The sequence below is a fragment of the Panulirus ornatus genome, chromosome 12, assembly GCF_036320965.1.
Source record: "Panulirus ornatus isolate Po-2019 chromosome 12, ASM3632096v1, whole genome shotgun sequence".
Classification (NCBI taxonomy): domain Eukaryota; kingdom Metazoa; phylum Arthropoda; class Malacostraca; order Decapoda; family Palinuridae; genus Panulirus; species Panulirus ornatus.
Window position 1 is genome coordinate 67812202 of NC_092235.1, and position 21332 is coordinate 67833533.

The window sequence follows — 21332 nt, forward strand, 5'->3', positions numbered from 1 at the left end:
TGTCAACAATTATGTTTTTAACTTTAGCTCGCCTAAACACATATATGGAGGTGTGAGGTAACAACTTGTTTAAGAAACATGTTACATATATAATCCACATGGTTTATCTGCTATGGAAAAATCATCAATAACTGTGTCTTTGCTTCCCACTTACCTTCTGTGCAGAGTTATCCACTAAGGAATGACTCAGAGCTACTGCAGCAAACCAATTGGACACTGGATCTGGTGAGAAGAGTCCACTACAGAGAAGCTGTCCTGCTGTCACTGAGTTTGCTAGCAAAAGCCCAAAATTAATCATTCATTAATTTTATTGTAAAGGTTACATTATTATCTACACAATAACTTTTTTTCATCATTTGAACTGTAAAAGCTATAATAATGGTCAATGGAAACAGAACCTTTATGCAATTAACTGTAACTTTATAATCCCAAATCTTTAAGCACAAAAACCCATGGCAAAATGGTATCTGTGGTTACATTTTCAATATTCATCTTCTGACTCAATAATAACAAAAACAGACAACTGCACTTCAACTGAAAGGGTATGATATCATTCTGAAGTCTCTCAGTTAGTACTATCATATAAATCACAAAAAATAATTTTTTCAATGTAGTCATAATTCATCCCATTTCATTACCAGTAATTTTTTCTAAAACTAAAAATATTCTTTAAAAACTGAACACAACAAACAAACATACAAACAAACCAACACTGTGAAGATACAAATATCATGCAAGTGCAAGATGTAATTACAGTTATTTTCTCTAATCACAAATACATTTACACTGATGGTCAAAAATACATAAAATCTAGTGGCAGGGAATAATTTGCGGTGTATTATTTCAGTGATTTAAAGTGATCTATGATCCTTATGTTGCACATAATGAATGATTATTGTGCTATGGATGAGCCTGGTCCATCAGTGGAAGTAAATATTCCATAATCTAAATGCATCACAGACATAAAGATGATGAAGAACATTCAGATTAAAAAAATTCCATGACTGTGATCAGGCTAAGCTAATGGTATTATTATCATAATAAAAAAAGAAATGATAATAATAATGATAATAATAGAAATAATAATAATGATAATAATAATGACAATGATAACAATAATAATAATAATAAGAAGAATAGTATTCCATGTAAAGGACTCCATTACAGCACAAGCCAATGATTAGTTATTATAATAATGAAGATCAAACAGCCATGACAGAAATAATATACCATCCATAAATAAGATGACCACAGTCATTTTTCTGTAATGAAGAACCAAGAAGTAAGTACTCCATAACTAAAGTTTATCAGAAAACTGAACAATAACCCATTAATAATAATATCGATACCTTTTTTTTTTCACCTGATTGCCATTTCTCGAGATAGTGAGGCAGTGCCAGGAACAGATGAAGAAAGGCCACCTCCGCTCACAACCATTCTCTTGCTGTCAAGTGTAATGCCCAAGCCACTCAAAATCTTTCACTGCGCCCTTCCATCTCGAAATTGGTCTTCCCGTTCTCCTTGTTCCCTCCACTTCTGACATATATATCCACTTTGTCAATCTTTCCTCACTCATTTTCTCCATATGTCCAAACCATTTAGCAAACCCTCTTCTGCTCTCTTAACCACTCTCTTTTTACCACTGCACATCTCTCTTGCCCCTTCATTACTTGCTCAATCAAACCACCTCATGTTGCACACTGTCCTCAAACATTTAATTTCCAACACATCAACCCTCCTCTGAACAGCCTCATCTATAACAATATTGATAATAATAACAATATTCTTTTTCATACTTGAATGCCATTTCCAACATCAGTGGGAAATGGCACTAATGATGGCACTGGCAGCAGATTTGAGAGAAAAACAGCAGAAGCTGGTTTCTTGGTTTGGGGGAATTTGTGAAAGAAGAAAGTTGAAAGAGTAAATGTGATAAAAGCAGGATTACGAAGGTTAGCAACAGAGAGAGAGATGTTTGAAATACATGTGAATAAAAGCAAGGTTATTAGGTTGAACAATACAGAGAAATGTTGCTTAAAGTGTGCATTTGAATGGAGAGAACTTGGAAGAAGTGGATTGGTTTAGAAACCTGGCAGTAGGCACGACAGCAAATGGGACCAAGGGAGCTGAAGTGAACGACAGAGAGGCTAAAGAGGTAAAAGTCCCAAGTACATTGAGGAATGTATGAAAAGAGAGGTCACTGTCTATAAGAACAAAGATGGGTATATCTGATTGTACGATAGTCCTGTCAGTGCTACATGTAGGCAAGGCACTGGCACTGGGTGACAAAGCACAGGAAAGGATCAATATGTTGGAAATAGAATGTCTGATGGCAATACATGGTGTGAGGAGGTTTGACTCAATAAGAAATGATAGGTAAGAGATATGTGTGGTAGTAAAGGAAGTATGGATGTAAGAAATGAGCAGGATGTGCTGAACTGGTTTGGACATATGAAGAGGATGACTGATGGTAATGTACATATGCCAGATGTGGAGGGAAGGGAAGCCAAAGAGGAAGTGGAAGGGGCTCTGAAAGTTCAGGGCCTGAACATGCAAGAGGATGTGAAGCATGTAAGAATAGATCAAATGGAAGCGATGTTGCATACAAGGAGTAACATGCTGTAATGGGCTGGCCCAGGGTATATGAAACTGTCTAGGAAACCAAGAAAAGGTCTGTAGGACCTGGCTGAGGGTAGGGACCTCTGGTTTTGTTACATTATACATGACAGCTAGGGAGTGGACATGAGTGAATTTGGCGATTTCTTCATCTGTTGCTGTGCTACCCTGCTAACATAGGAAAGAGCAAAAGATTATGAAAGAAAGGAAAAACAAAAGATATATGTCATAGCTTAGGTGTCACCAGACTTTGCCAGCAAGTGGTTACAGTGCAAGCGAGATATCAACTTCTGTGAACCCTTATCTTCATCAGTGGACAGAAAAAGTACAGCATCAAGGACTTTCTTGTCCCAAAGGTGTCCATCTTACCCTGTTCCTACATGAGTAAAACTATGAAGCTGGAGAAGCCTTAAAAAGAGCTCTTTCAGTAGCAAAATAATAACAAGAATAAAATGTCACTGTTTAAAAATATATCATAATGTAGAGACACAACTCTTTAAAATAGCAAAGAATTAAGAATTCAAACAGAATTAAGAATTAAGACTGTCTGAATAGTTTCTTATTATGACCACTGAAAGAAAAACTGCTGTTTCAACAATAAAGTCTATACTTAAAACAGAAATGTAATTGGAAAGAAAAGAAAATATAAAAAGCCAGTCCTAATGTTCTAATGATACACAAAAAAATCTACTTATATGTTGTAAAAAGAAAACAAAAATTATCAAGGATCTTTGCAAATACTATGGTGTATTGCAGCCAACTCAGAAATGAATGTTATTGTTACAGCTTTACAAGAAGTAGAATAGCACACTTGCACATTAAGAGCACTATTTTCCTTCAAGCATTTGGCTGATGCCCACTTACTTTCTTACTCAAGAGGCTTTTCCTGACCAATGTGAGACTGCCTGACCAATTCTTGTTATGAGCAGCTATATATCTTTCACAAAAAGCAATTTAAAATTTTCAACCTCCTTCATGTGTAATTTTCAATTCTGCACACTAAAAAATGAAGTCAATACATGCAAGGAAAACCTTCATAAATGTACTTATAATTCATGCAAAAGTCAGACAAACTTTACATGTAAAAAACTTTGAGAGACACTTGTAATATCCCAAGTTTATCTTCCTACCCATGTCCAGTGCATAATAAACGCTGCTGTGCCAAAAAATAACAGGAAATATATTGATGGTAAAACTCCGAAAGAAATGATGTGTGGTGCACAAAATAACTACAACTTACGAGAGGGTTTAGCTCCAGGTACAACTGTAAATATAACACACTGTTTGTTAGCTGTCTGCATAATATATACTACTGATAATCATCACTGTTTCTACACTATACAACTGACATACATACTAAGATCTTCCTTTTAAAGAATAACCTACACACACCTTAAACATTACTTTACAATAATGAATTACATGTAGAAGAGATCAGTTGCCTTGGATGTCCAAAAAGAATGACAACATATAAAATGAGGGATTGCACTTTCTCATATAAACAGTTCTGTCTTAACTGCATTCATATACCAGCATAACTGGTGGTCTATCACACATTCTTCATTCCACACCATTTTTTTACAATTCTTATTTACCCACTTCTCATTCATTCACTATTCCTTTGTTGTTCTAAATTCTTTGGAATTCCCTATTTCTACTTTTACTGATTATCATTGTCATATAACCCCAGGGCCCCTTCTCCAGGGGCTCCTGCAACTTCATGGCTACATTACATTCACTAGCAGGGATGGGATGGACTCCTTTGAAGCAGGAAGTTCTTTGACAAGACTACTCTGTTTTGTCAACTGACAGAGATATAATCTTACCAAGGCTGACTTTTCACTTCCAGTGTAACCTTAAGCAGGCAGAGTCCAGTACACCAGAATTATTTACAGGGACAGGTTTGTAAGAATACTATTCATGATATTTGCTGTGAGGTAACCAAAGAATGGAAGTGGAAGACAGAAACGCTCCCCTCTTGTATTATCACATTCTAAAACAAAAAACAGAAAAAGGAACCTAGTTACAATTAGTTCCTGAAGGCTTAGGCTGGGGTGTCTGTAGGCCGGGGTGTCTGAAAGTGTGTCACTGTAACTAGGATGGAAAGAGAGTAAAGATAAGTGATATGTTTGATGAAGAAAAAAAAGGACCTTCTGGCATGAAGAAAGATGAAATTGTTGGGGAATGAGTTACAATAGCTTGGGAATGTTCTAGCCTGAAACCTAGGGTTAATCAGAGGATAGAGCAAAGGAAGAGGTGTCACCTAAGATGGAGCATGAGCTATGGAATTGTGAGAAAGAGTATAAGGAAAAGAATTGACGATTATGTAGATTAGCATGAAAGCAGGCTACAAGAGGAGGATGACTGTTAGCTTTAACACCTTAGGGAGAGAAGTACAGGAGAAAAGAAAGTAATTGGGGGGGGGGGGGAATGAACAAGTGTTTAGGCAGTTTTGATGGAAGGAGTCAAATCTTTGTGCTAGGTGACCTGAAAGCAAATCTGGGTAATGTGGCAACTAAGGATAAAATTAAGGGAAAAGATGTTCCTGATGTAAGAGTTAATGGAGTGAAGCATGTCGAGTCTTGTGTTGTAATACTTAATCACAACAGATGAAGACCATTACAGTCTGAGAAGATGTTTTCAAGGGAGTGACTCAAGCTGAAGAGCAGTAAATATTGTGGATGAAAAATAGCAAAACAGCTGAAGCTTGGAGAAAGACAAAGAAAGACCTACAAGAAAGGGTATGGTTTAATGACATAATCTACATTTCATTTTAAATCCATCTATATTTCTAGATCTCTGACACCTGTTCACAACTAGAATTCCCTTAAGGGAGTGGCCAAGACAAGAGAATCTCTATAACGAGTGAACTCCACAACTGGTGATGTCCTTAAACTAGGGAAAAAAAAAATTGTGAAAGGTGAAAACTCATGAGTCTGCTGATGAATAATATATCAATAAAGTGAGTGGTACAAAACATATTTTAATTCAATCCAAAAGTTTAAGGAATTGAAGTTATACATAATCCATGCAAAGAAGGATTAAGGAAAACATCAGAGACAAGTATGTTGGACAGCTAGGCAATGTGTGTGTAAGAATACAGATATTCTACTCGTAACGCTATACAAACAAAATCACAAAAAATAACGACTACATGTCCAGGCATCAACTGAGTGAGTATACTAACACACCACTCTGAAAACCATCAAACCTGAAGCATAACAAGTAGTCCATCAACCAAGTACAAGTACCTTCTAAAGTTGATATCACCAGGGGAAGAAACAAATTATGAGAATCAATCTCATTTCACCAGTTATGTATGCAATGCTAAACAAAATGAATTACAATCAAGATGACTGATGATTTACTAATCAGTGATTTGTTACTGTAAGCTAATAAAGTGGAGATCAAATATTACTGGAATCTATGAAATTTAACACTATACAAGTTATTTCATTAATAAAACTAAAAAAGTGAAGAAATAAAAATCCCTCACATTAATATGTCTGAACATTAAATTCCAGAAGTAAGCAAGGACTATCATGAAGTTAATATGCAAAATGTTTTTCAATATCTTCAGGCTAAATATTCAAGGTATTATCATAAAATAGAACATAAATCTTAAGACTAAATATTCAAGTCATTTCTAGGAAGCACATGTAACACTGCTGGAAAAATTCAGCTTTATAAGTTGCTTTTTCCATAGTGATGATAACTGTCAGTCTCCTGACACAAGCCAAAATGACAAAGGCTGGCTTGGGCTGGCTGAGATGAATCATGGTGATATGATACTCACTGGACTATTGTCAAATGACTTGTAAAACCTTAAAACAACCATTTACAGCAGTGCGTCATTCACTCAACTACTTAACAATATGTGGTGCCCTGGAATACCACCAAGAAAGGAGTGGTGGAATAATATCTTTCTACCCTCTTTAACTATGCTCAATTGATAGGTAGTAGAGCTAGTGCCTATGCTTTTCAACTCACTTATGCATAACCTTAATTTATTTCACACCACTACAAAACCTTTTAATTACATTCTATACCAGGTTGATTTGTCAGGTGAAACTTCAGTCTCTATAAAAAACAGATGGTAAGAAATGACTAAATAAACTTGCAAAAAAGCTCTTCTAACTTTTAGAGATTTCTTACAAAATGAAGCTACATTTGCTATCTAAAATCACATCTGTGACCCAGTATATTCAGAATCAAAATGCACAGAGAAATATTTAACAAATCTATTTTTTTTTTTTTTTTGCTGTCTCCTGCGTTTGCGAGGTAGCGCAAGGAAACAGACGAAAGAAATGGCCCAACCCACCCCCATACACATGTATATACATACGTCCACACACGCAAATATACATACCTACACAGCTTTCCATGGTTTACCCCAGACGCTTCACATGCCCTGATTCAATCCACTGACAGCACCTCAACCCCGGTATACCACATCGATCCAATTCACTCTATTCCTTGCCCTCCTTTCACCCTCCTGCATGTTCAGGGCCCCGATCACACAAAATCTTTTTCACTCCATCTTCCCACCTCCAATTTGGTCTCCCACTTCTCCTCGTTCCCTCCACCTCCGACACATATATCCTCTTGGTCAATCTTTCCTCACTCATTCTCTCCATGTGCCCAAACCATTTCAAAACACCCTCTTCTGCTCTCTCAACCACGCTCTTTTTATTTCCACACATCTCTCTTACCCTTACGTTACTTACTCGATCAAACCACCTCACACCACACATTGTCCTCAAACATCTCATTTCCAGCACATCCATCCTCCTGCGCACAACTCTATCCATAGCCCACGCCTCGCAACCATACAACATTGTTGGGACCACTATTCCTTCAAACATACCCATTTCTGCTTTCCGAGATAATGTTCTCGACTTCCACACATTCTTCAAGGCTCCCAGGATTTTCGCCCCCTCCCCCACCCTATGATCCACTTCCGCTTCCATGGTTCCATCCGCTGCCAGATCCACTCCCAGATATCTAAAACACTTTACTTCCTCCAGTTTTTCTCCATTCAAACTTACCTCCCAATTGACTTGACCCTCAACTCTACTGTACCTAATAACCTTGCTCTTATTCACATTTACTCTTAACTTTCTTCTTTCACACACTTTACCAAACTCAGTCACCAGCTTCTGCAGTTTCTCACATGAATCAGCCACCAGCACTCTATCATCAGCGAACTACAACTGACTCACTTCCCAAGCTCTCTCATCCACAACAGACTTCATACTTGCCCCTTTTTCCAAAACTCTTGCATTCACCTCCCTAACAACCCCATCCATAAACAAATTAAACAACCATGGAGACATCACACACCCCTGCCGTAAACCTACATTCACTGAGAACCAATCACTTTCCTCTCTTCCTACACGTACACATGCCTTACATCCTCAATAAAAACTTTTCACTGCTTCTAACAACTTGCCTCCCACACCATATATTCTTAATACCTTCCACAGAGCATCTCTATCAACTCTATCATATGCCTTCTCCAGATCCATAAATGCTACATACAAATCCATTTGCTTTTCTAAGTATTTCTCACATACAAATCTATTTACTACTATAAAGAATTATCAGTGCCAAGGTATGAGATGAGATGCTTAAAATGCTTATATGAATGATAAGGGAATCTTGGGTGTCAATGCTCAATGTTCCACACATTTAAGAACAAAATATGGAGAGTGACAAATGCAACTGATTATTTCCATAAAGACATTGCTCTAAATGATAGCTACAAATCCTTGAAGTTACCCACCAGCTGTAAAAGCATTATCAAGGTATGGAAAGCAGAGGAAGTGAAATGAAAGTACAGGTACACCACCGATTTTCCGGCACTCTTGGTTCCAAAGCCTTGCCGGATTAACCAATTTGCCAAACCAACTGTGGTCAAAATAATAATTCATCAACACATCTCTAACCCACTAATTATACATCTCCCATGTGTCTAAAGTATACCATGGACTGCTAGAAATTTAAATTAAACAAATATCAAATGTAAATTAAATTCATTCATTTCATTTATTTATCATACTTTGTCGCTGTCTCCCGCGTTAGTGAGTTAGCGCAGGGAAACACATGAAAGAATGGCCCAGCCCACCCACATACACATGTATATACATACTCATCCACACACACACATATACATACCTATAAACTTCAATGTATACATATATATATATATATACATACACAGACATATACATATATGCAAATGTACATAATTCATACTTGATGCCTTTATTCATTCCCGTCACCACCCCGCCACACATGAAATGACAACCCCCTCCCCTGTGACTACTTGGAAAAATTTGTTTGATGGTTTCATTTATTATCTATTTTCCAATTCTAGAGACTGCCTTGGTCCAGCATCAGCAGTAAGCAATCTCATTGCCCTCTCAGCTTTATCTGACATAGAGTACTGAGCTGTAAAGATATACAATCTAATCCAATCATACACTGAATGACAGGTTTTGGAACTCATGATTAAAAAACAGCAAATCACATATGAATGCACTGTAATCCACAGTACCATGAGAAGTCAGATAAAAAAATTAGAGATATGAACATCTAAAGGTACTTTAATCAACAATAAAAATCTAATGGGTTTAATATTGGCATGTTTTATGCCACATTTTCTAAAAAGAATAACAACCGACTTTTTAATTCTCTAGTAGCAGTCCTTAATAATACTTTGATTTGGAGCTTTCTAATCACAGTATTGCAGTTTCTATGTAAGTCATAAAAGTTATCTGTCTACATAGGTAGTAATTGACAAAAATTAAGTGAATGAGAAGAACAAAGAGAAGGATATTCAAATGACAATATGACCCTGAATCATGACTAATGCAATTTATGGTTTTTGTATTCGATGCATCTTATAATGAACCACATTGCAGAGGACACTGTTTACGTACCATCAGCTGTCTGTGGCAAAAGTGTCTGAATGATCTGAGCTTGACCTGTCTGGTTGCGGTATAGGAAGCACTGGAAGCAGTAGAGGACAGCACACCGCAAGATGAAAGGTTGCTTGTCATTTACCATAGACATCAACAAAACCACAATAGCAGGTCTGTAAAATAAGTAATAAGACATAAAAATAAGTAATAAGACATAAAAAAAATTAAAGGATGAGATGCCTAAATACCTAGTTGTACAGCATATGAATACTGTGAATAGCAATAAGTAAAATAGTGAACTACAACTGTAGTGATATGCAACGAAATGGTCTGTGAGGTTTAGCTGCGAGGAGTGGGCTTTGATCTTCTAGCTCTATATATAACTGCTTGAGACTGAATAAAAGCAAGTGAAGCCACTGTTTGATTGTTCCCAATGCTTACTTACTAAGGCAGGAGAGGCATTTAGGTACCAAAAAAATCAATAAGAGATAAGTGTTCGCAAAGCTGAATTCTGATGAATAAAATCAACACTGAATGTCATCTCTATAGGCATCCTGTTGCAGTTAAACATAAATGAAAAAATAATAATTCTACAGTCTCCAGTACCTAGGTGGCGTGGAAGGTGCCAACATATTAGCAAAAAACTCTTGATTGGGCTGGTTGCCTCGGATCATATCTGAGACAGTTGTGATGATGTCAGTCAGAATATCCACTGGGACACCTCTTGCCATGAGCAAACTAGTGAGGGCCTGCAGGAGTCCACACTGGTTCATTACCTTCTGACATGATGTTACTACTTGTGCTGGGTTCTGAGGGGCTACCAAAGTCTGCACTAGCTGTTGGATATTAATACACAATAATGCATGTTAAAATTTCTTGTTTTTCAAGAGCTGTTTGAAAAAATACATATATGTATACATAATAATAATATATCTTTATTAGCATCATCATAATAGATCACTGCTTCCCGCATCAGCGAGGTAGCACCAGGAAACAGATGAAGAATGGCCCATCCACTCATATACACACATATATATACATAAATACCCATACATATACATATACATATCAACACACATACACATACATATACATACACATACAGAGACATATACATACATACACATGTACATATTCATACTTGCTTGCCTTCATCCATTCCTGGCATCAACCCTCCCCACAAGAAACAGCATCACTACCCCCTGCTTCAGCAAGGTAGTGTCAGGAAAGCAGGCAAGAATGCCTCATTCATTCATACTCAGTCTCTAGCTGTCATGTGCAATGTACCGAAACCACAGCTCCCTACCCATATGCAGGCCCCACAGGCCTTTCCATGGTTTACCCCAACTGTTTCACATGCCCTGGTTCAGTCCACTGACAGCACATCAATCCTGGTATACAACATTGTTCCAAGTTTCAAGTCCTGGTCACTAGTCTGAAGTTTTATCTTTTAAACTTGTATATTCTGAAAACTCTGCTGTCTGAAATCCAACTGAAAATATTATTACATCAAAAATGATTGAAAACTGCTTTACATATTCCACAGGTAACTAAAATTTCATTTAGACTAATAACTTTAGCTAACAGATGCTAATATCAACTGTACTTTCCATTTTTCATATCCAATATTTTGTCTCACCCTACTTAGGAGGGTGGTGTATATACACATTCTCATCAATGCAACTTTATCCTGTGTAATTCCAAACCCATTCCAGTACTTGCAACCCTTTTAAACTAATACTCCTTCTACTTCAATCTAAGATCTGCTACCTCGCCTTCCTTTCACCTTATTCACTAATACTGTAATCTTGATTTTTTTCCTCATGCCTAAACCCTCTCAACTTTCTACTTTTTACTCTACTTTCCTCTATTCCATACTTCATTCTGACCGACTCATCTCTCAACAGATCAAATGTTTTGATTCAATGCTGTATTGCTCAATGTGCATTGGATACAGTTTTCATCTAAATCATTGAAAATCCACCTAAAATCCATTTATGGGTCTATATGTGGATTACAAGGTTTGAAGTGCATGTTAGCCTTTTCCTGAGAGTGAATCATAATTATCAAAAATATGTGTAAAATATGTGTTGTTAGAAGCAGTGAAAAGTTTTTATCGAGAATGTAAGGCATGTGTACATGTAGGAAGACAGGAAAGTGATTGGTTCTCAGTGAATGTAAGTTTAAGGCAGGGGTAAGTGATGTCTCCATGGTTGTTTAATTTGTTTATGGATGGGGTTGTTAGGGAGGTGAATGCAAGAGTTTTGGAAAGAGGGGCAAGTATGCAGTCTGTTGTGGATGAGAGAGCTTTGGAAGTGAGTCAGTTGTTGTTCGCTGATGATACAGCGCTGGTGGCTGATTCATGTAAGAAACTGCAGAAGCTGGTGACTGAGTTTGGTAAAGTGTGTGAAAGAAGAAAGTTAAGAGTAAATGTGAATAAGAGCAAGGTTATTAGGTACAGTAGGGTTGAGGGTCAAGTCAATTGGGAGGTAAGTTTGAATGGAGAAAAACTGGAGGAAGTGAAGTGTTTTAGATATCTGGGAGTGGATCTGGCAACGGAGGGAACCATGGAAGCGGAAGTGGATCATAGGGTGGGGGAGGGGGCGAAAATTCTGGGAGCCTTGAAGAATGTTTGGAAGTCGAGAACATTATCTCGGAAAGCAAAAATGGGTATGTTTGAAGGAATACCAAAGCTTTCTACATTTCTCTGTGGTCCTGACATTAAATAACATGATTTACTCCAACAAATCAAGGGAAATTACTTAAAGCACTGTTCTGCTTATAAATGAGTATCTTTAACAGTGATGACCTTGCTCACAGCAAATTGCATACTTTCTATTACCCTCTCACATACCTAAAAATCCAACCCATTTAACCTTTCATATCATCCAGACATCAAAATGAAAATGACTTGATTAAATGCTTATTTACAGGAGCCCATAGCTCTAGAGAAGGCTAAAAATTAAGTTAACTGGGTATATTTTCCTTCAGATAAATGACAAGAAACTACCACCTTAAACATAGCAGACAAGATGATATTTTTCTACTAAATTCCAGGCTTCCCTGAAGAGGTAAAATTATGGAAATGGAAAAGAAAACTGGAAATGCATATTCAAATCTGCAAGAATCCTAATGAAAAGTATGTGAAAAATATGAAAATCACCAAAGTGCAAATTTGATTTCTTTCCATGTGTAAAATCCCTGCAATGGATCTCAAGATACTGGTGAACATCCACAGAACTAGACTAAGACCTAAAAGAAAGAATATATGCTTTTATTATAGTGAGGATGTTACAGGTGGCATTGTGAACTTTGCAACACTAACAAGCTCTCTACGTTTTCAGAGGAAGATTTGACCACCAAGAACCAGGTGGTAAAGGGAAAAGTAGGGTTAGCAGGAATTTTAACAGATGTGCCCCAACAATTATATCATTCATGAATCCTACTTCCCATGATTCCTAAGATTTCTCATGAAATGTAGTTAAAAAACCCAGGTAGCACACCACCATACACTTTAAAGAAATCTTCCTCTAATATGAAAAAACTGTAAAGCATAACGTAAAACAAAGTTACAAACCTGCAGCATATAGTGAATATTGGTGACTTTCTGTGCTGACCAACCATCTTTGGAGTCCAAAGGAAGAGTGAAAAATGATGAAAGTCGCTGTATGTAGCTACCTGAAATGAATAGTAGATGAAGTCTCCTATATGCAAAAATAGAGCATTTGATTCTTGTCCATAGGGGACACTATACTGATTAGGCTTTATTCTTAAATTCAAATCTTTTCCACTGTGTCCCAGGGTAACTGATAATTAGGGTGAGCAATTATTAGTGAACTTCAAGGAGAACAAGATGTTTTGGAAGGAGGTTAATTGCGTTAGAAAACATGAGAGCAATTGGAAAAATCATTGAAAGGGGCAAATGGGGAGGTGACAACAAGTAGGAATGTGGTCAAGAGGAGTTGGAGTAAGTATTTGAAGGACTGGCAAATGTGTTTGATGATAGGGTGACAGATGTAGGGTGATTGGGTTGGGGAGGTGTGCGAAATGAGATAGATATGAAAAGCTGTATGATAAAAACAGAAGAGGTGCTACCTAATACCAACCCACGCACATGCCTTACTCTTGATAAACATTTCTCCTTGCTTGTAATAGCTTTCCTCCTGCACCATATATTTGTAACACCTTCCACAAAGCATCACTATCAACCCCTTCAGAAGCTTTCTTCAGATCCACAAATGCCACATACACACCTATGGTGCAGCAGTTAGCATTCCTGATCATTATGCAATCTCATGCCAACCAGGATCAAGTGCAAAGGTTTGAATCTTGGTTGAAGCAGTTGTGATGAATGTTTGAGATTGCTTGGTGGCCAAAGATTGTTCTAAGTGACCTATTTTGTGTGGTCTGCTGCTTTGTTATGTTTGCTTTTGAAAAGTTGGATAAGTAGGCAACTAAGGTATAATATAGGTTGAATCTTCAAGAATCCACAAAATTCTTTTTCCTGAGGATACTAATTTGTGTTGATGATTTTGGTGTGGGGAATGTATGTCATGTGTGTGTTGTATGAGATACCCAATATGATGGGAATTTTATCAAATGACAGTGGTTGATAATTCATAGTGATGGGAAAGTGCAGGTAGAATCATGTATGCCAATGGTTAAACTATTGGTGGAGTACTGTGGCAATTCATTCTGAGTGAGTCTGTTTTCTATATGCATGATATAGTGTTGTACATCTGTTGTTGCTTGACTACTGTCACAGTACCACAATGTAATTGTGTGGTCATCTGAATATGGGAAGACTTTCACACTGGTGTGAATGGAATGACGGGAGGTCACATGGGATGAAGCTGAAGAGGGGTGCTCCTTGGAGAACTCCACTGTAGAGCATGAGGATCTTGGAGGTGAAGACTTTGCTAATTTCTCTGGCTTGGTAGCCATCAATGATGTTGGCAACCTAATTTTATCACTCTTGTCAAGTATCTGTTTAGGTACAGATGTATTACAGGATGGTAATGAATGCTTTGTTCATATCTACTGCCACTTGAACTGCATGGGAGGTGGTTGTGGTTGGTTGAAACCATCCAAGATGTATTGTGTGAGACACATCTGTAGAGTGCTTGTGGAGTTGTTGGGTCTAATATGGTATATGTAGGAAAGAGTAGGATATTTTGGCTGACTGTATTGGATCAGTTTTACTTGGAGTCTGGCTACTAAAGACAGCAATGATATAGGGAAATATTCATGTACATAAGGGTGTTCCTGGAGTCCACAAGTAAGTGGCGTATCATTGTTAATGGACAGAAAGTTTAGTCAAGGACCTTGTCACTGCAGAGGAACCAAAGTTACCCTTCTTCCACAGAGAATGAAGCCTAGAAGCTATAGTAGCCTAAAAATTGAGATAATGTCATTACAAAACTAAATAAGTAAAAGACCCCACGCTTTCATACCAATAAAAACAACACTCATCCCTTGCTCTCCAGTGAACATCCTCAATTTCATAATATCATGTATTTCATCAATGTTCTCAGAATTTTTCCCTACACATCTCATGATTTCTCAAAAATCATCTCTCATAAATATGGAGAAGGATATTCACTGAAAACTGAATAAATTTAATGACATATAAGGAGGGAAGTGATAACGATCCATTCTCTGTAAATTACCTACCTTCCTTGAAGAATGTCTGATTTGAAGGATTGTTACGGAGAAGATTGAGCATCAGAATAAGGCAATCTTCCACCACTACACCCCCATCAGCAAATCCCTCCCCCTGAATGACCTCAAATATATGATCATAGCCATTCTCAAATGCTACAATCTTCTGAAGGTTGGTGTTGCTCTTTGTAAGCTGTGTTAGAAGTAACAACGTCTGGAAATACAAAAATAATGGTCAGGACACAATTCATTAAGTATCTGATTACCAGATATCTTCATTTATTTATTCATTATACTTGTTCGCCGTTTCCCGCATCAGTGAGGCAGCATCAGGAAACAGATGAAGAACAGCCCATCCACTCACATACACACATATTTTCTATTATCATACTCAATCGCTGTCTCCCGCATTAGTGAGGTAGTGCAAGGAAACAGACGAAAGAATGGCCCAACCCACCTACATACACATCTATATACATAAAAGCCTACACACACACATATACATACCTATACATTTCAACGTATACATACATATACATACACAGACATATACATACATACACATGTAAACATCCATACTTGCTGCCTTCATCCATTCCTGACGCCACCCTGCCATGCATGAAAATGGCACCTCCTTAACCTGTGCCCACGCAAGGTAGCACTAGGAAAAGACAAAAAAGGCCACATTCATTCACACTCAGTCTCTAGCTGTCATGTGTAATGCACAGAAACCACAGATCCCTTTCCACATCTAGGCCCTACAAAACTTTCCATGGTTTACCCCAGACACTTCACATGCCCTGGTTCAATAAACTGACAACATTTCCACCCCGATATACCACATCATTCCAATTCACTCTATCCCTTGCATGCCTTTCACCCTCCTGCACGTTCAGGCCCCGATTGCTCAAAATCTTTTCCACTCCATCCTTCCACCTCCAATTTGGTCTTCCACTTCTCCTCGTTCCCTTCACCTCTGACACATATATCCTCTTGGTCAATCTTTCCTCACTCATTCTCTCCATGTGACCAAACCATTCCAATACGCCCTCTTCTGCTCTCTCAACCACACTTTTTTTATTACCACACATCTTTCTTACGCCATTTCCTGTGTTAGCGAGGTAGCGTTAAGAACAGAGGACTGAGCCAAAGAGGAAAAATCCTCACTAGTGAAGATTTTCTCAAATAAGGTGACCAAAGAGAATACTTAAGATGGGGAAGCACCATTTACATGAAAAGAGTAAGGATAATTTCCCAGGTCTGGGGCCTGAACATGCACAAAGGTGTGAGTCATGCAAAGGATGGAGCAAACAGGAGAGATGTGATATACTGGGGACAATATGCTGTCAATGGGCTGCACCAGGGTATGTGAAAAAGTCGAGGGAAACTATGGAAAGGTCTGTTGGGCGTGACTGTGATTTGGGTGCTTTGGTTTTCGCGCATTATACATAAAAAATAAAGAGTGGATGTGAGCAAATGGGTTAATTTCTTCATCTCTTCCTAGCAGGATTCTTTGCGTACAAGGGATTTGGGAGTTAATATCATCCCTAAAGTGTCACCAAAGTCCCACATAAGAATAGTAGAGGAGGCAATCTATCTGCAGACAAAAATCAGAATAGCTTTCAAGTATATGGATTAAGAAATATTTAGCAAGCTCTTCATTCCCTACATAAGGCCAAAACTAAAATATACTTTTCAAGCCTAGTCACCACACCTAATGAAGTACAAAGACCTAATAGAGAAGGTCCACTTGAGAGAAACAAAAATGGTACAAGAATTAAGAGATATGAGATAACGGTAAAGGCCAGAAGACTTAAATTTACTCACCGTGGGAAGATATGAGAGTGAGGGGGTGACCTGATCACAAACTTTAAATTCTTAAACCAGACTGATAATGCAAACAATGAAGAATTCTTTAAAAGAAGGCAACTTGTTACAAAAGATAGAAAAGTTCTTTTACAGGATAAGAGTGGTGGATGCATAGAATAAACTGAGAAGGGGATGTGGTAAATGTGAGAAGCATACAGAAGTTTAAAAGGTTTCATGATAGTACAGAATGTCCAAGATACCAGGCCCTACAAGTCTACAACTCTCACCCTGCACAGTGAAAATTAGTAATTACAAATAGACAATTACAGTGACGGACTCCAACAATGCACAGAAACACAACTACACATGTGCAAATGACCATAAAAGTTCTGATAATTGGCCATCTGATGGACAGCCAGAAATTATCAAATTGGATAATCCAGATTGTTGTAATAATCAGATACAGGTACCTGTAAATTGGATAATCAAACTTTTCTGCGATGCTTAACAAATATAAAAGAAATAAATTCACACTTGTGAGTTAATACCATCATAAGGAACATAATATTCAACTTCTACTTTCAATCTCTGCACTTAAAGTACTTATATGTAAGGAAAATTACTTAATATATATTAAGCTACTACTGATGTCCAAAAGTAATTTGTGCTGTAATACCACATCTTACCTACACCTTCTACTTGGTGTTTAATGTTTTTATTGTTGTCTGTGAGCATTTCTTTCTTCTTCCAAAGTGAAACATGGGTGATTACTGACAATTTTTCCCTAGATTTGTTAGAGAGAATGGTCAAGTTAGCATCAAGGAGGAACTACTATTCTCCACACTGAGAAAATATCTTTGAAACAAACTCTTGACCACCAAACACTTACATCATTTCTGATGACTTCTCTGCTATCAGACAGTAGATCCATAAGCTTGGAGACACCACTGGGAATAACTAGAATCACTTCTTGTAAATCTTTTGGTCTATGGAGGACAAGGCCAGGAAAACAGAAATACAATTAGAGCCTTTACAGTAACTCTGAAAACTAAATATTGAAAACTAATTATTTAAAGTTCATAACAAAATCTATTAGAAACAACTGTGTCTGTAATTAGTAAAATCTTTTCATGAATGAAGAGTTTCAAATAACCTAACATTAACATAATTCCTTCACATTCTAAATAAATCAAAAAATAAGATTTCAATACAAAAGTCCTGTTTCTGTATTATCAAAGATGTAAGCTACTGGATAATAATTTTTTTGACTGGTAAAAGCTACCTGAACATCCATATAAAAAGAAACCTAATCACCAACTCATTCTAATAACCTAAACATTTTAAATCATAAGCTACAGGAAATTCACCAGTCTGGCAAAAAGTTACAAAAACAATTTTGCACTTGCCTACCCTCTCCTAAAGTGGCTATTTACTCACCTTCTTCAGCCTCTATATAGGTCCTTACTAGTCAGTCTGGAGTAAATGTGTCACCACTCCCTTCTATGTTTGACTATACTTTCTTACTCTCGTCTATTCAGCCTTCCTATTCTATATTTTTTCAATATTTTTTGTACATGCTGTCTTTCCAAATCTACCTCAGTCTACTTCAATGCTAGATGATGTATTCATTCCTCTCCTTGTCTCTCTAAATGTCCATGTCATTTGAGCTTTTTTATTTCCACTGTTCATAAGTAGGACCCAGTTTAATTCTTCTCTTAGCTTGCCATTTGGTTTCCTATCTCTCCCTGATTTATTAAATACAGTATCAAGTAAATGGTCTTCATCTATACTGCTGTAAGTCTACCCTCATATTTCACTGTCACAGTCCATGAATTAGCTTCACACTCAATTGGAAGAGTGTGAGTGTATTAACTCATTTGCAATGGCTGGGATATATACATCATGGTATTCTGTTTTCTGTTTGCTGCAACTGGGATGCATAGAATCATAATTCTTGAATCACCCACCTCTGCTGTATGGCAAAATATAAAGCAATTGATGCTTGTGATAGCATTTTACACATTGCTACCAGATGCTATGGCCTAAATTTTTTGCATACACTGGTCAGTCTATGTGATGACCTAAAGGAGGCCAATAGGATACTTCCACCCTCTCATTATATAAAGCCTGTTATTTGAAAATGTGCAGGACAATCATTACTGGTTCCACAGTGAGAATGTGGTAATGAAATAAAATCAGTGAATAAATAGTAAGAACCTAACTCCCACTAATTGAATTACAACCTAATGGCTGAACAACCTGTCAATTACCTGGCCACAAAATCATTCCTGCAGAATTGGTGCAAAACATCTTTCCTCATAAAAACTTTATATTTCATAAAACATAGTACTGAATTATGATGGTTCTACCACCTGAACTGGTGTACCCAGTGGACAAATCATTTATGTATGTTACTTGGTGTTCAGGTCATGACTTTAGTAACGCAAGTGGGATGGGCTACTGACTGACCTATTGTTCTGTTCATATTTGTGAACCATGCCTTGACTAAACACTGTTTTGGTAAATGGCCTTCCTTTTTAAGATTTAGCTCTGTTAATTGCCAATAAAAAAAAGGAATGCATCTTATTTGATAACTTTCTTCAAATTAAACAATGACTAACTACTGGATTACAAAGGAAATTACTTTAAAACCTGAGAATGTACCTACCTATTTTTGAGCAAATTGGTGAGCAGCTTTACTGTTGGATAACGTACTTTAAAATCAAACTCATCCAAGAGATTGACTAAGAGTTCTATATTCTCTTGCCGCTTGGTAAATATCTCAGTGAACTGCTCTCCTACTGCTGAACTGTGACCATCTGGGGTTGCATCTCCATCTTCTGAGTATATAGTAGATACTTTAGATACATTCAGATACACTGCAAATTGTACTTGACATCAAATCCAAATTTTCCCAATAAAAGGAATTTTGAGTTAAAAAAAGACGTATATAAGGTGTCAAGCCTAGCCAAAGACATTTACCTCGAACAGCATCCCTACAGGGATCTTTAGATAGAAAAATAAGCTGGAAAAATTTTTTAAAATTATCACCATGAACAATATACATTACTTTTCTTACACAAGATCACTGTTTCTCACATTAGTAACGTTGTGCCAGGAAAAGAATTCCCATAAATCAATACTCCAACGGTCATATATAAAGCAGTGAAACCAGTGCCACCTACCCACAACCAGGCCTCACAGACTTTTCCATGGTTTACTCTGGCCACTTCACATGTCCTGGTACAATCCACTGACAGCACATTGACCAATGTATACCATATTGTTCCATTTCACTCTATCCCATACATGCCTTTCACCCAATCAGGCCCAAATCACTCAGATCTTTTTCACTTAATCCTTCAATCACCAATTTGGTCTACCCATTCTCCTTGTTCCCTCCACACATGACAAAATTTCCTCTTTGTCAGCTCTGCCTCACTCATTTTCTCCATATTTCCAAACCATTTCAGCACACCCTCTTCCGCTCTCTTAACCACACTCTTTTTATTATCAAATATCTCTTACCCTTTCATAACATATTCAATCAGACCAACTTACACCACGTCATCCAACATTTCATTTCCAACGCATCCATCCTCCTCCGCACAATCTTATCTAAACCCCATGCCTCACATTGATGGGATTACTATTCCTTCAAACATACCCATTCTTACCCTCCCAAATAACATACTCTCTTTCCACACATTCTTCAGGGCTCCAAAGACCTTTGCCCCCTCGCCCACCCTACGATTCACTTCCGCATGGTTCCATTTGCTGCCATGTCCACTCCCAGATATTCAAAACAATCTACGTCCTCTAATTATATACATATGCTACAGTAGTGGTGAGTAACAATCATACTACACTAGCAAAAAGTCTCTAAATTCTTAATTCTGTTCCTTCCTCAGGTATCAATACAGATGGACATCATAGATTTGATAACAGGCACTGAGTTGTTACCTATTTCTTCTGGATATTCTTCTGTGGCTGTGACATTTACAAGAGTCTCTAATGAATAATAGACAATCTCATGGTCACTTCTGTCAGCTTCCAAAACCTGAAGTGAGAAATATAAATAATTCAGCTACATCATTTATGCATGATAAGTGACAAAGGATATTATTAACATTCCTTCCCAGTAAATACTGCTCAACACCTCTCTTTTCTCTTTCACCTTTATGTGTTTATTCACTTATAACTACCCCAGGAGCAATTACTATGAAACAGTCCTGGTGTTATCAAAAACCTTTCTTAAGGGTTCTGCATCCCAGGTTATGCTACTTCCAGTAAAAGGAAAATGTTGACTCCTTTGGAGAA

At 37.4% G+C, this 21332-nt stretch overlaps 1 protein-coding gene across 3 annotated transcripts in view; it reads right to left on the reverse strand.

Moving 5' to 3' along the window:
- Positions 1 to 21332, reverse strand: part of p115 (General vesicular transport factor p115) — a 44721-nt gene that overhangs the window by 21083 nt on the left and 2306 nt on the right. The window contains exons 3-11 of one of the 3 annotated variants that reach the window (XM_071668119.1): positions 20976 to 21072; positions 19681 to 19852; positions 17902 to 17998; positions 15212 to 15417; positions 13120 to 13216; positions 10149 to 10378; positions 9561 to 9715; positions 3857 to 3880; positions 155 to 273 (exon numbers count right to left, since the gene is read on the reverse strand). In XM_071668119.1, the coding sequence (XP_071524220.1) occupies positions 155 to 273; positions 3857 to 3880; positions 9561 to 9715; positions 10149 to 10378; positions 13120 to 13216; positions 15212 to 15417; positions 17902 to 17998; positions 19681 to 19852; positions 20976 to 21072 (1197 nt within the window). The remainder of the gene's footprint in view (positions 1 to 154; positions 274 to 3856; positions 3881 to 9560; positions 9716 to 10148; positions 10379 to 13119; positions 13217 to 15211; positions 15418 to 17901; positions 17999 to 19680; positions 19853 to 20975; positions 21073 to 21332) is intronic. The other 2 variants (XM_071668121.1, XM_071668122.1) reach the window with 2 other exon arrangements.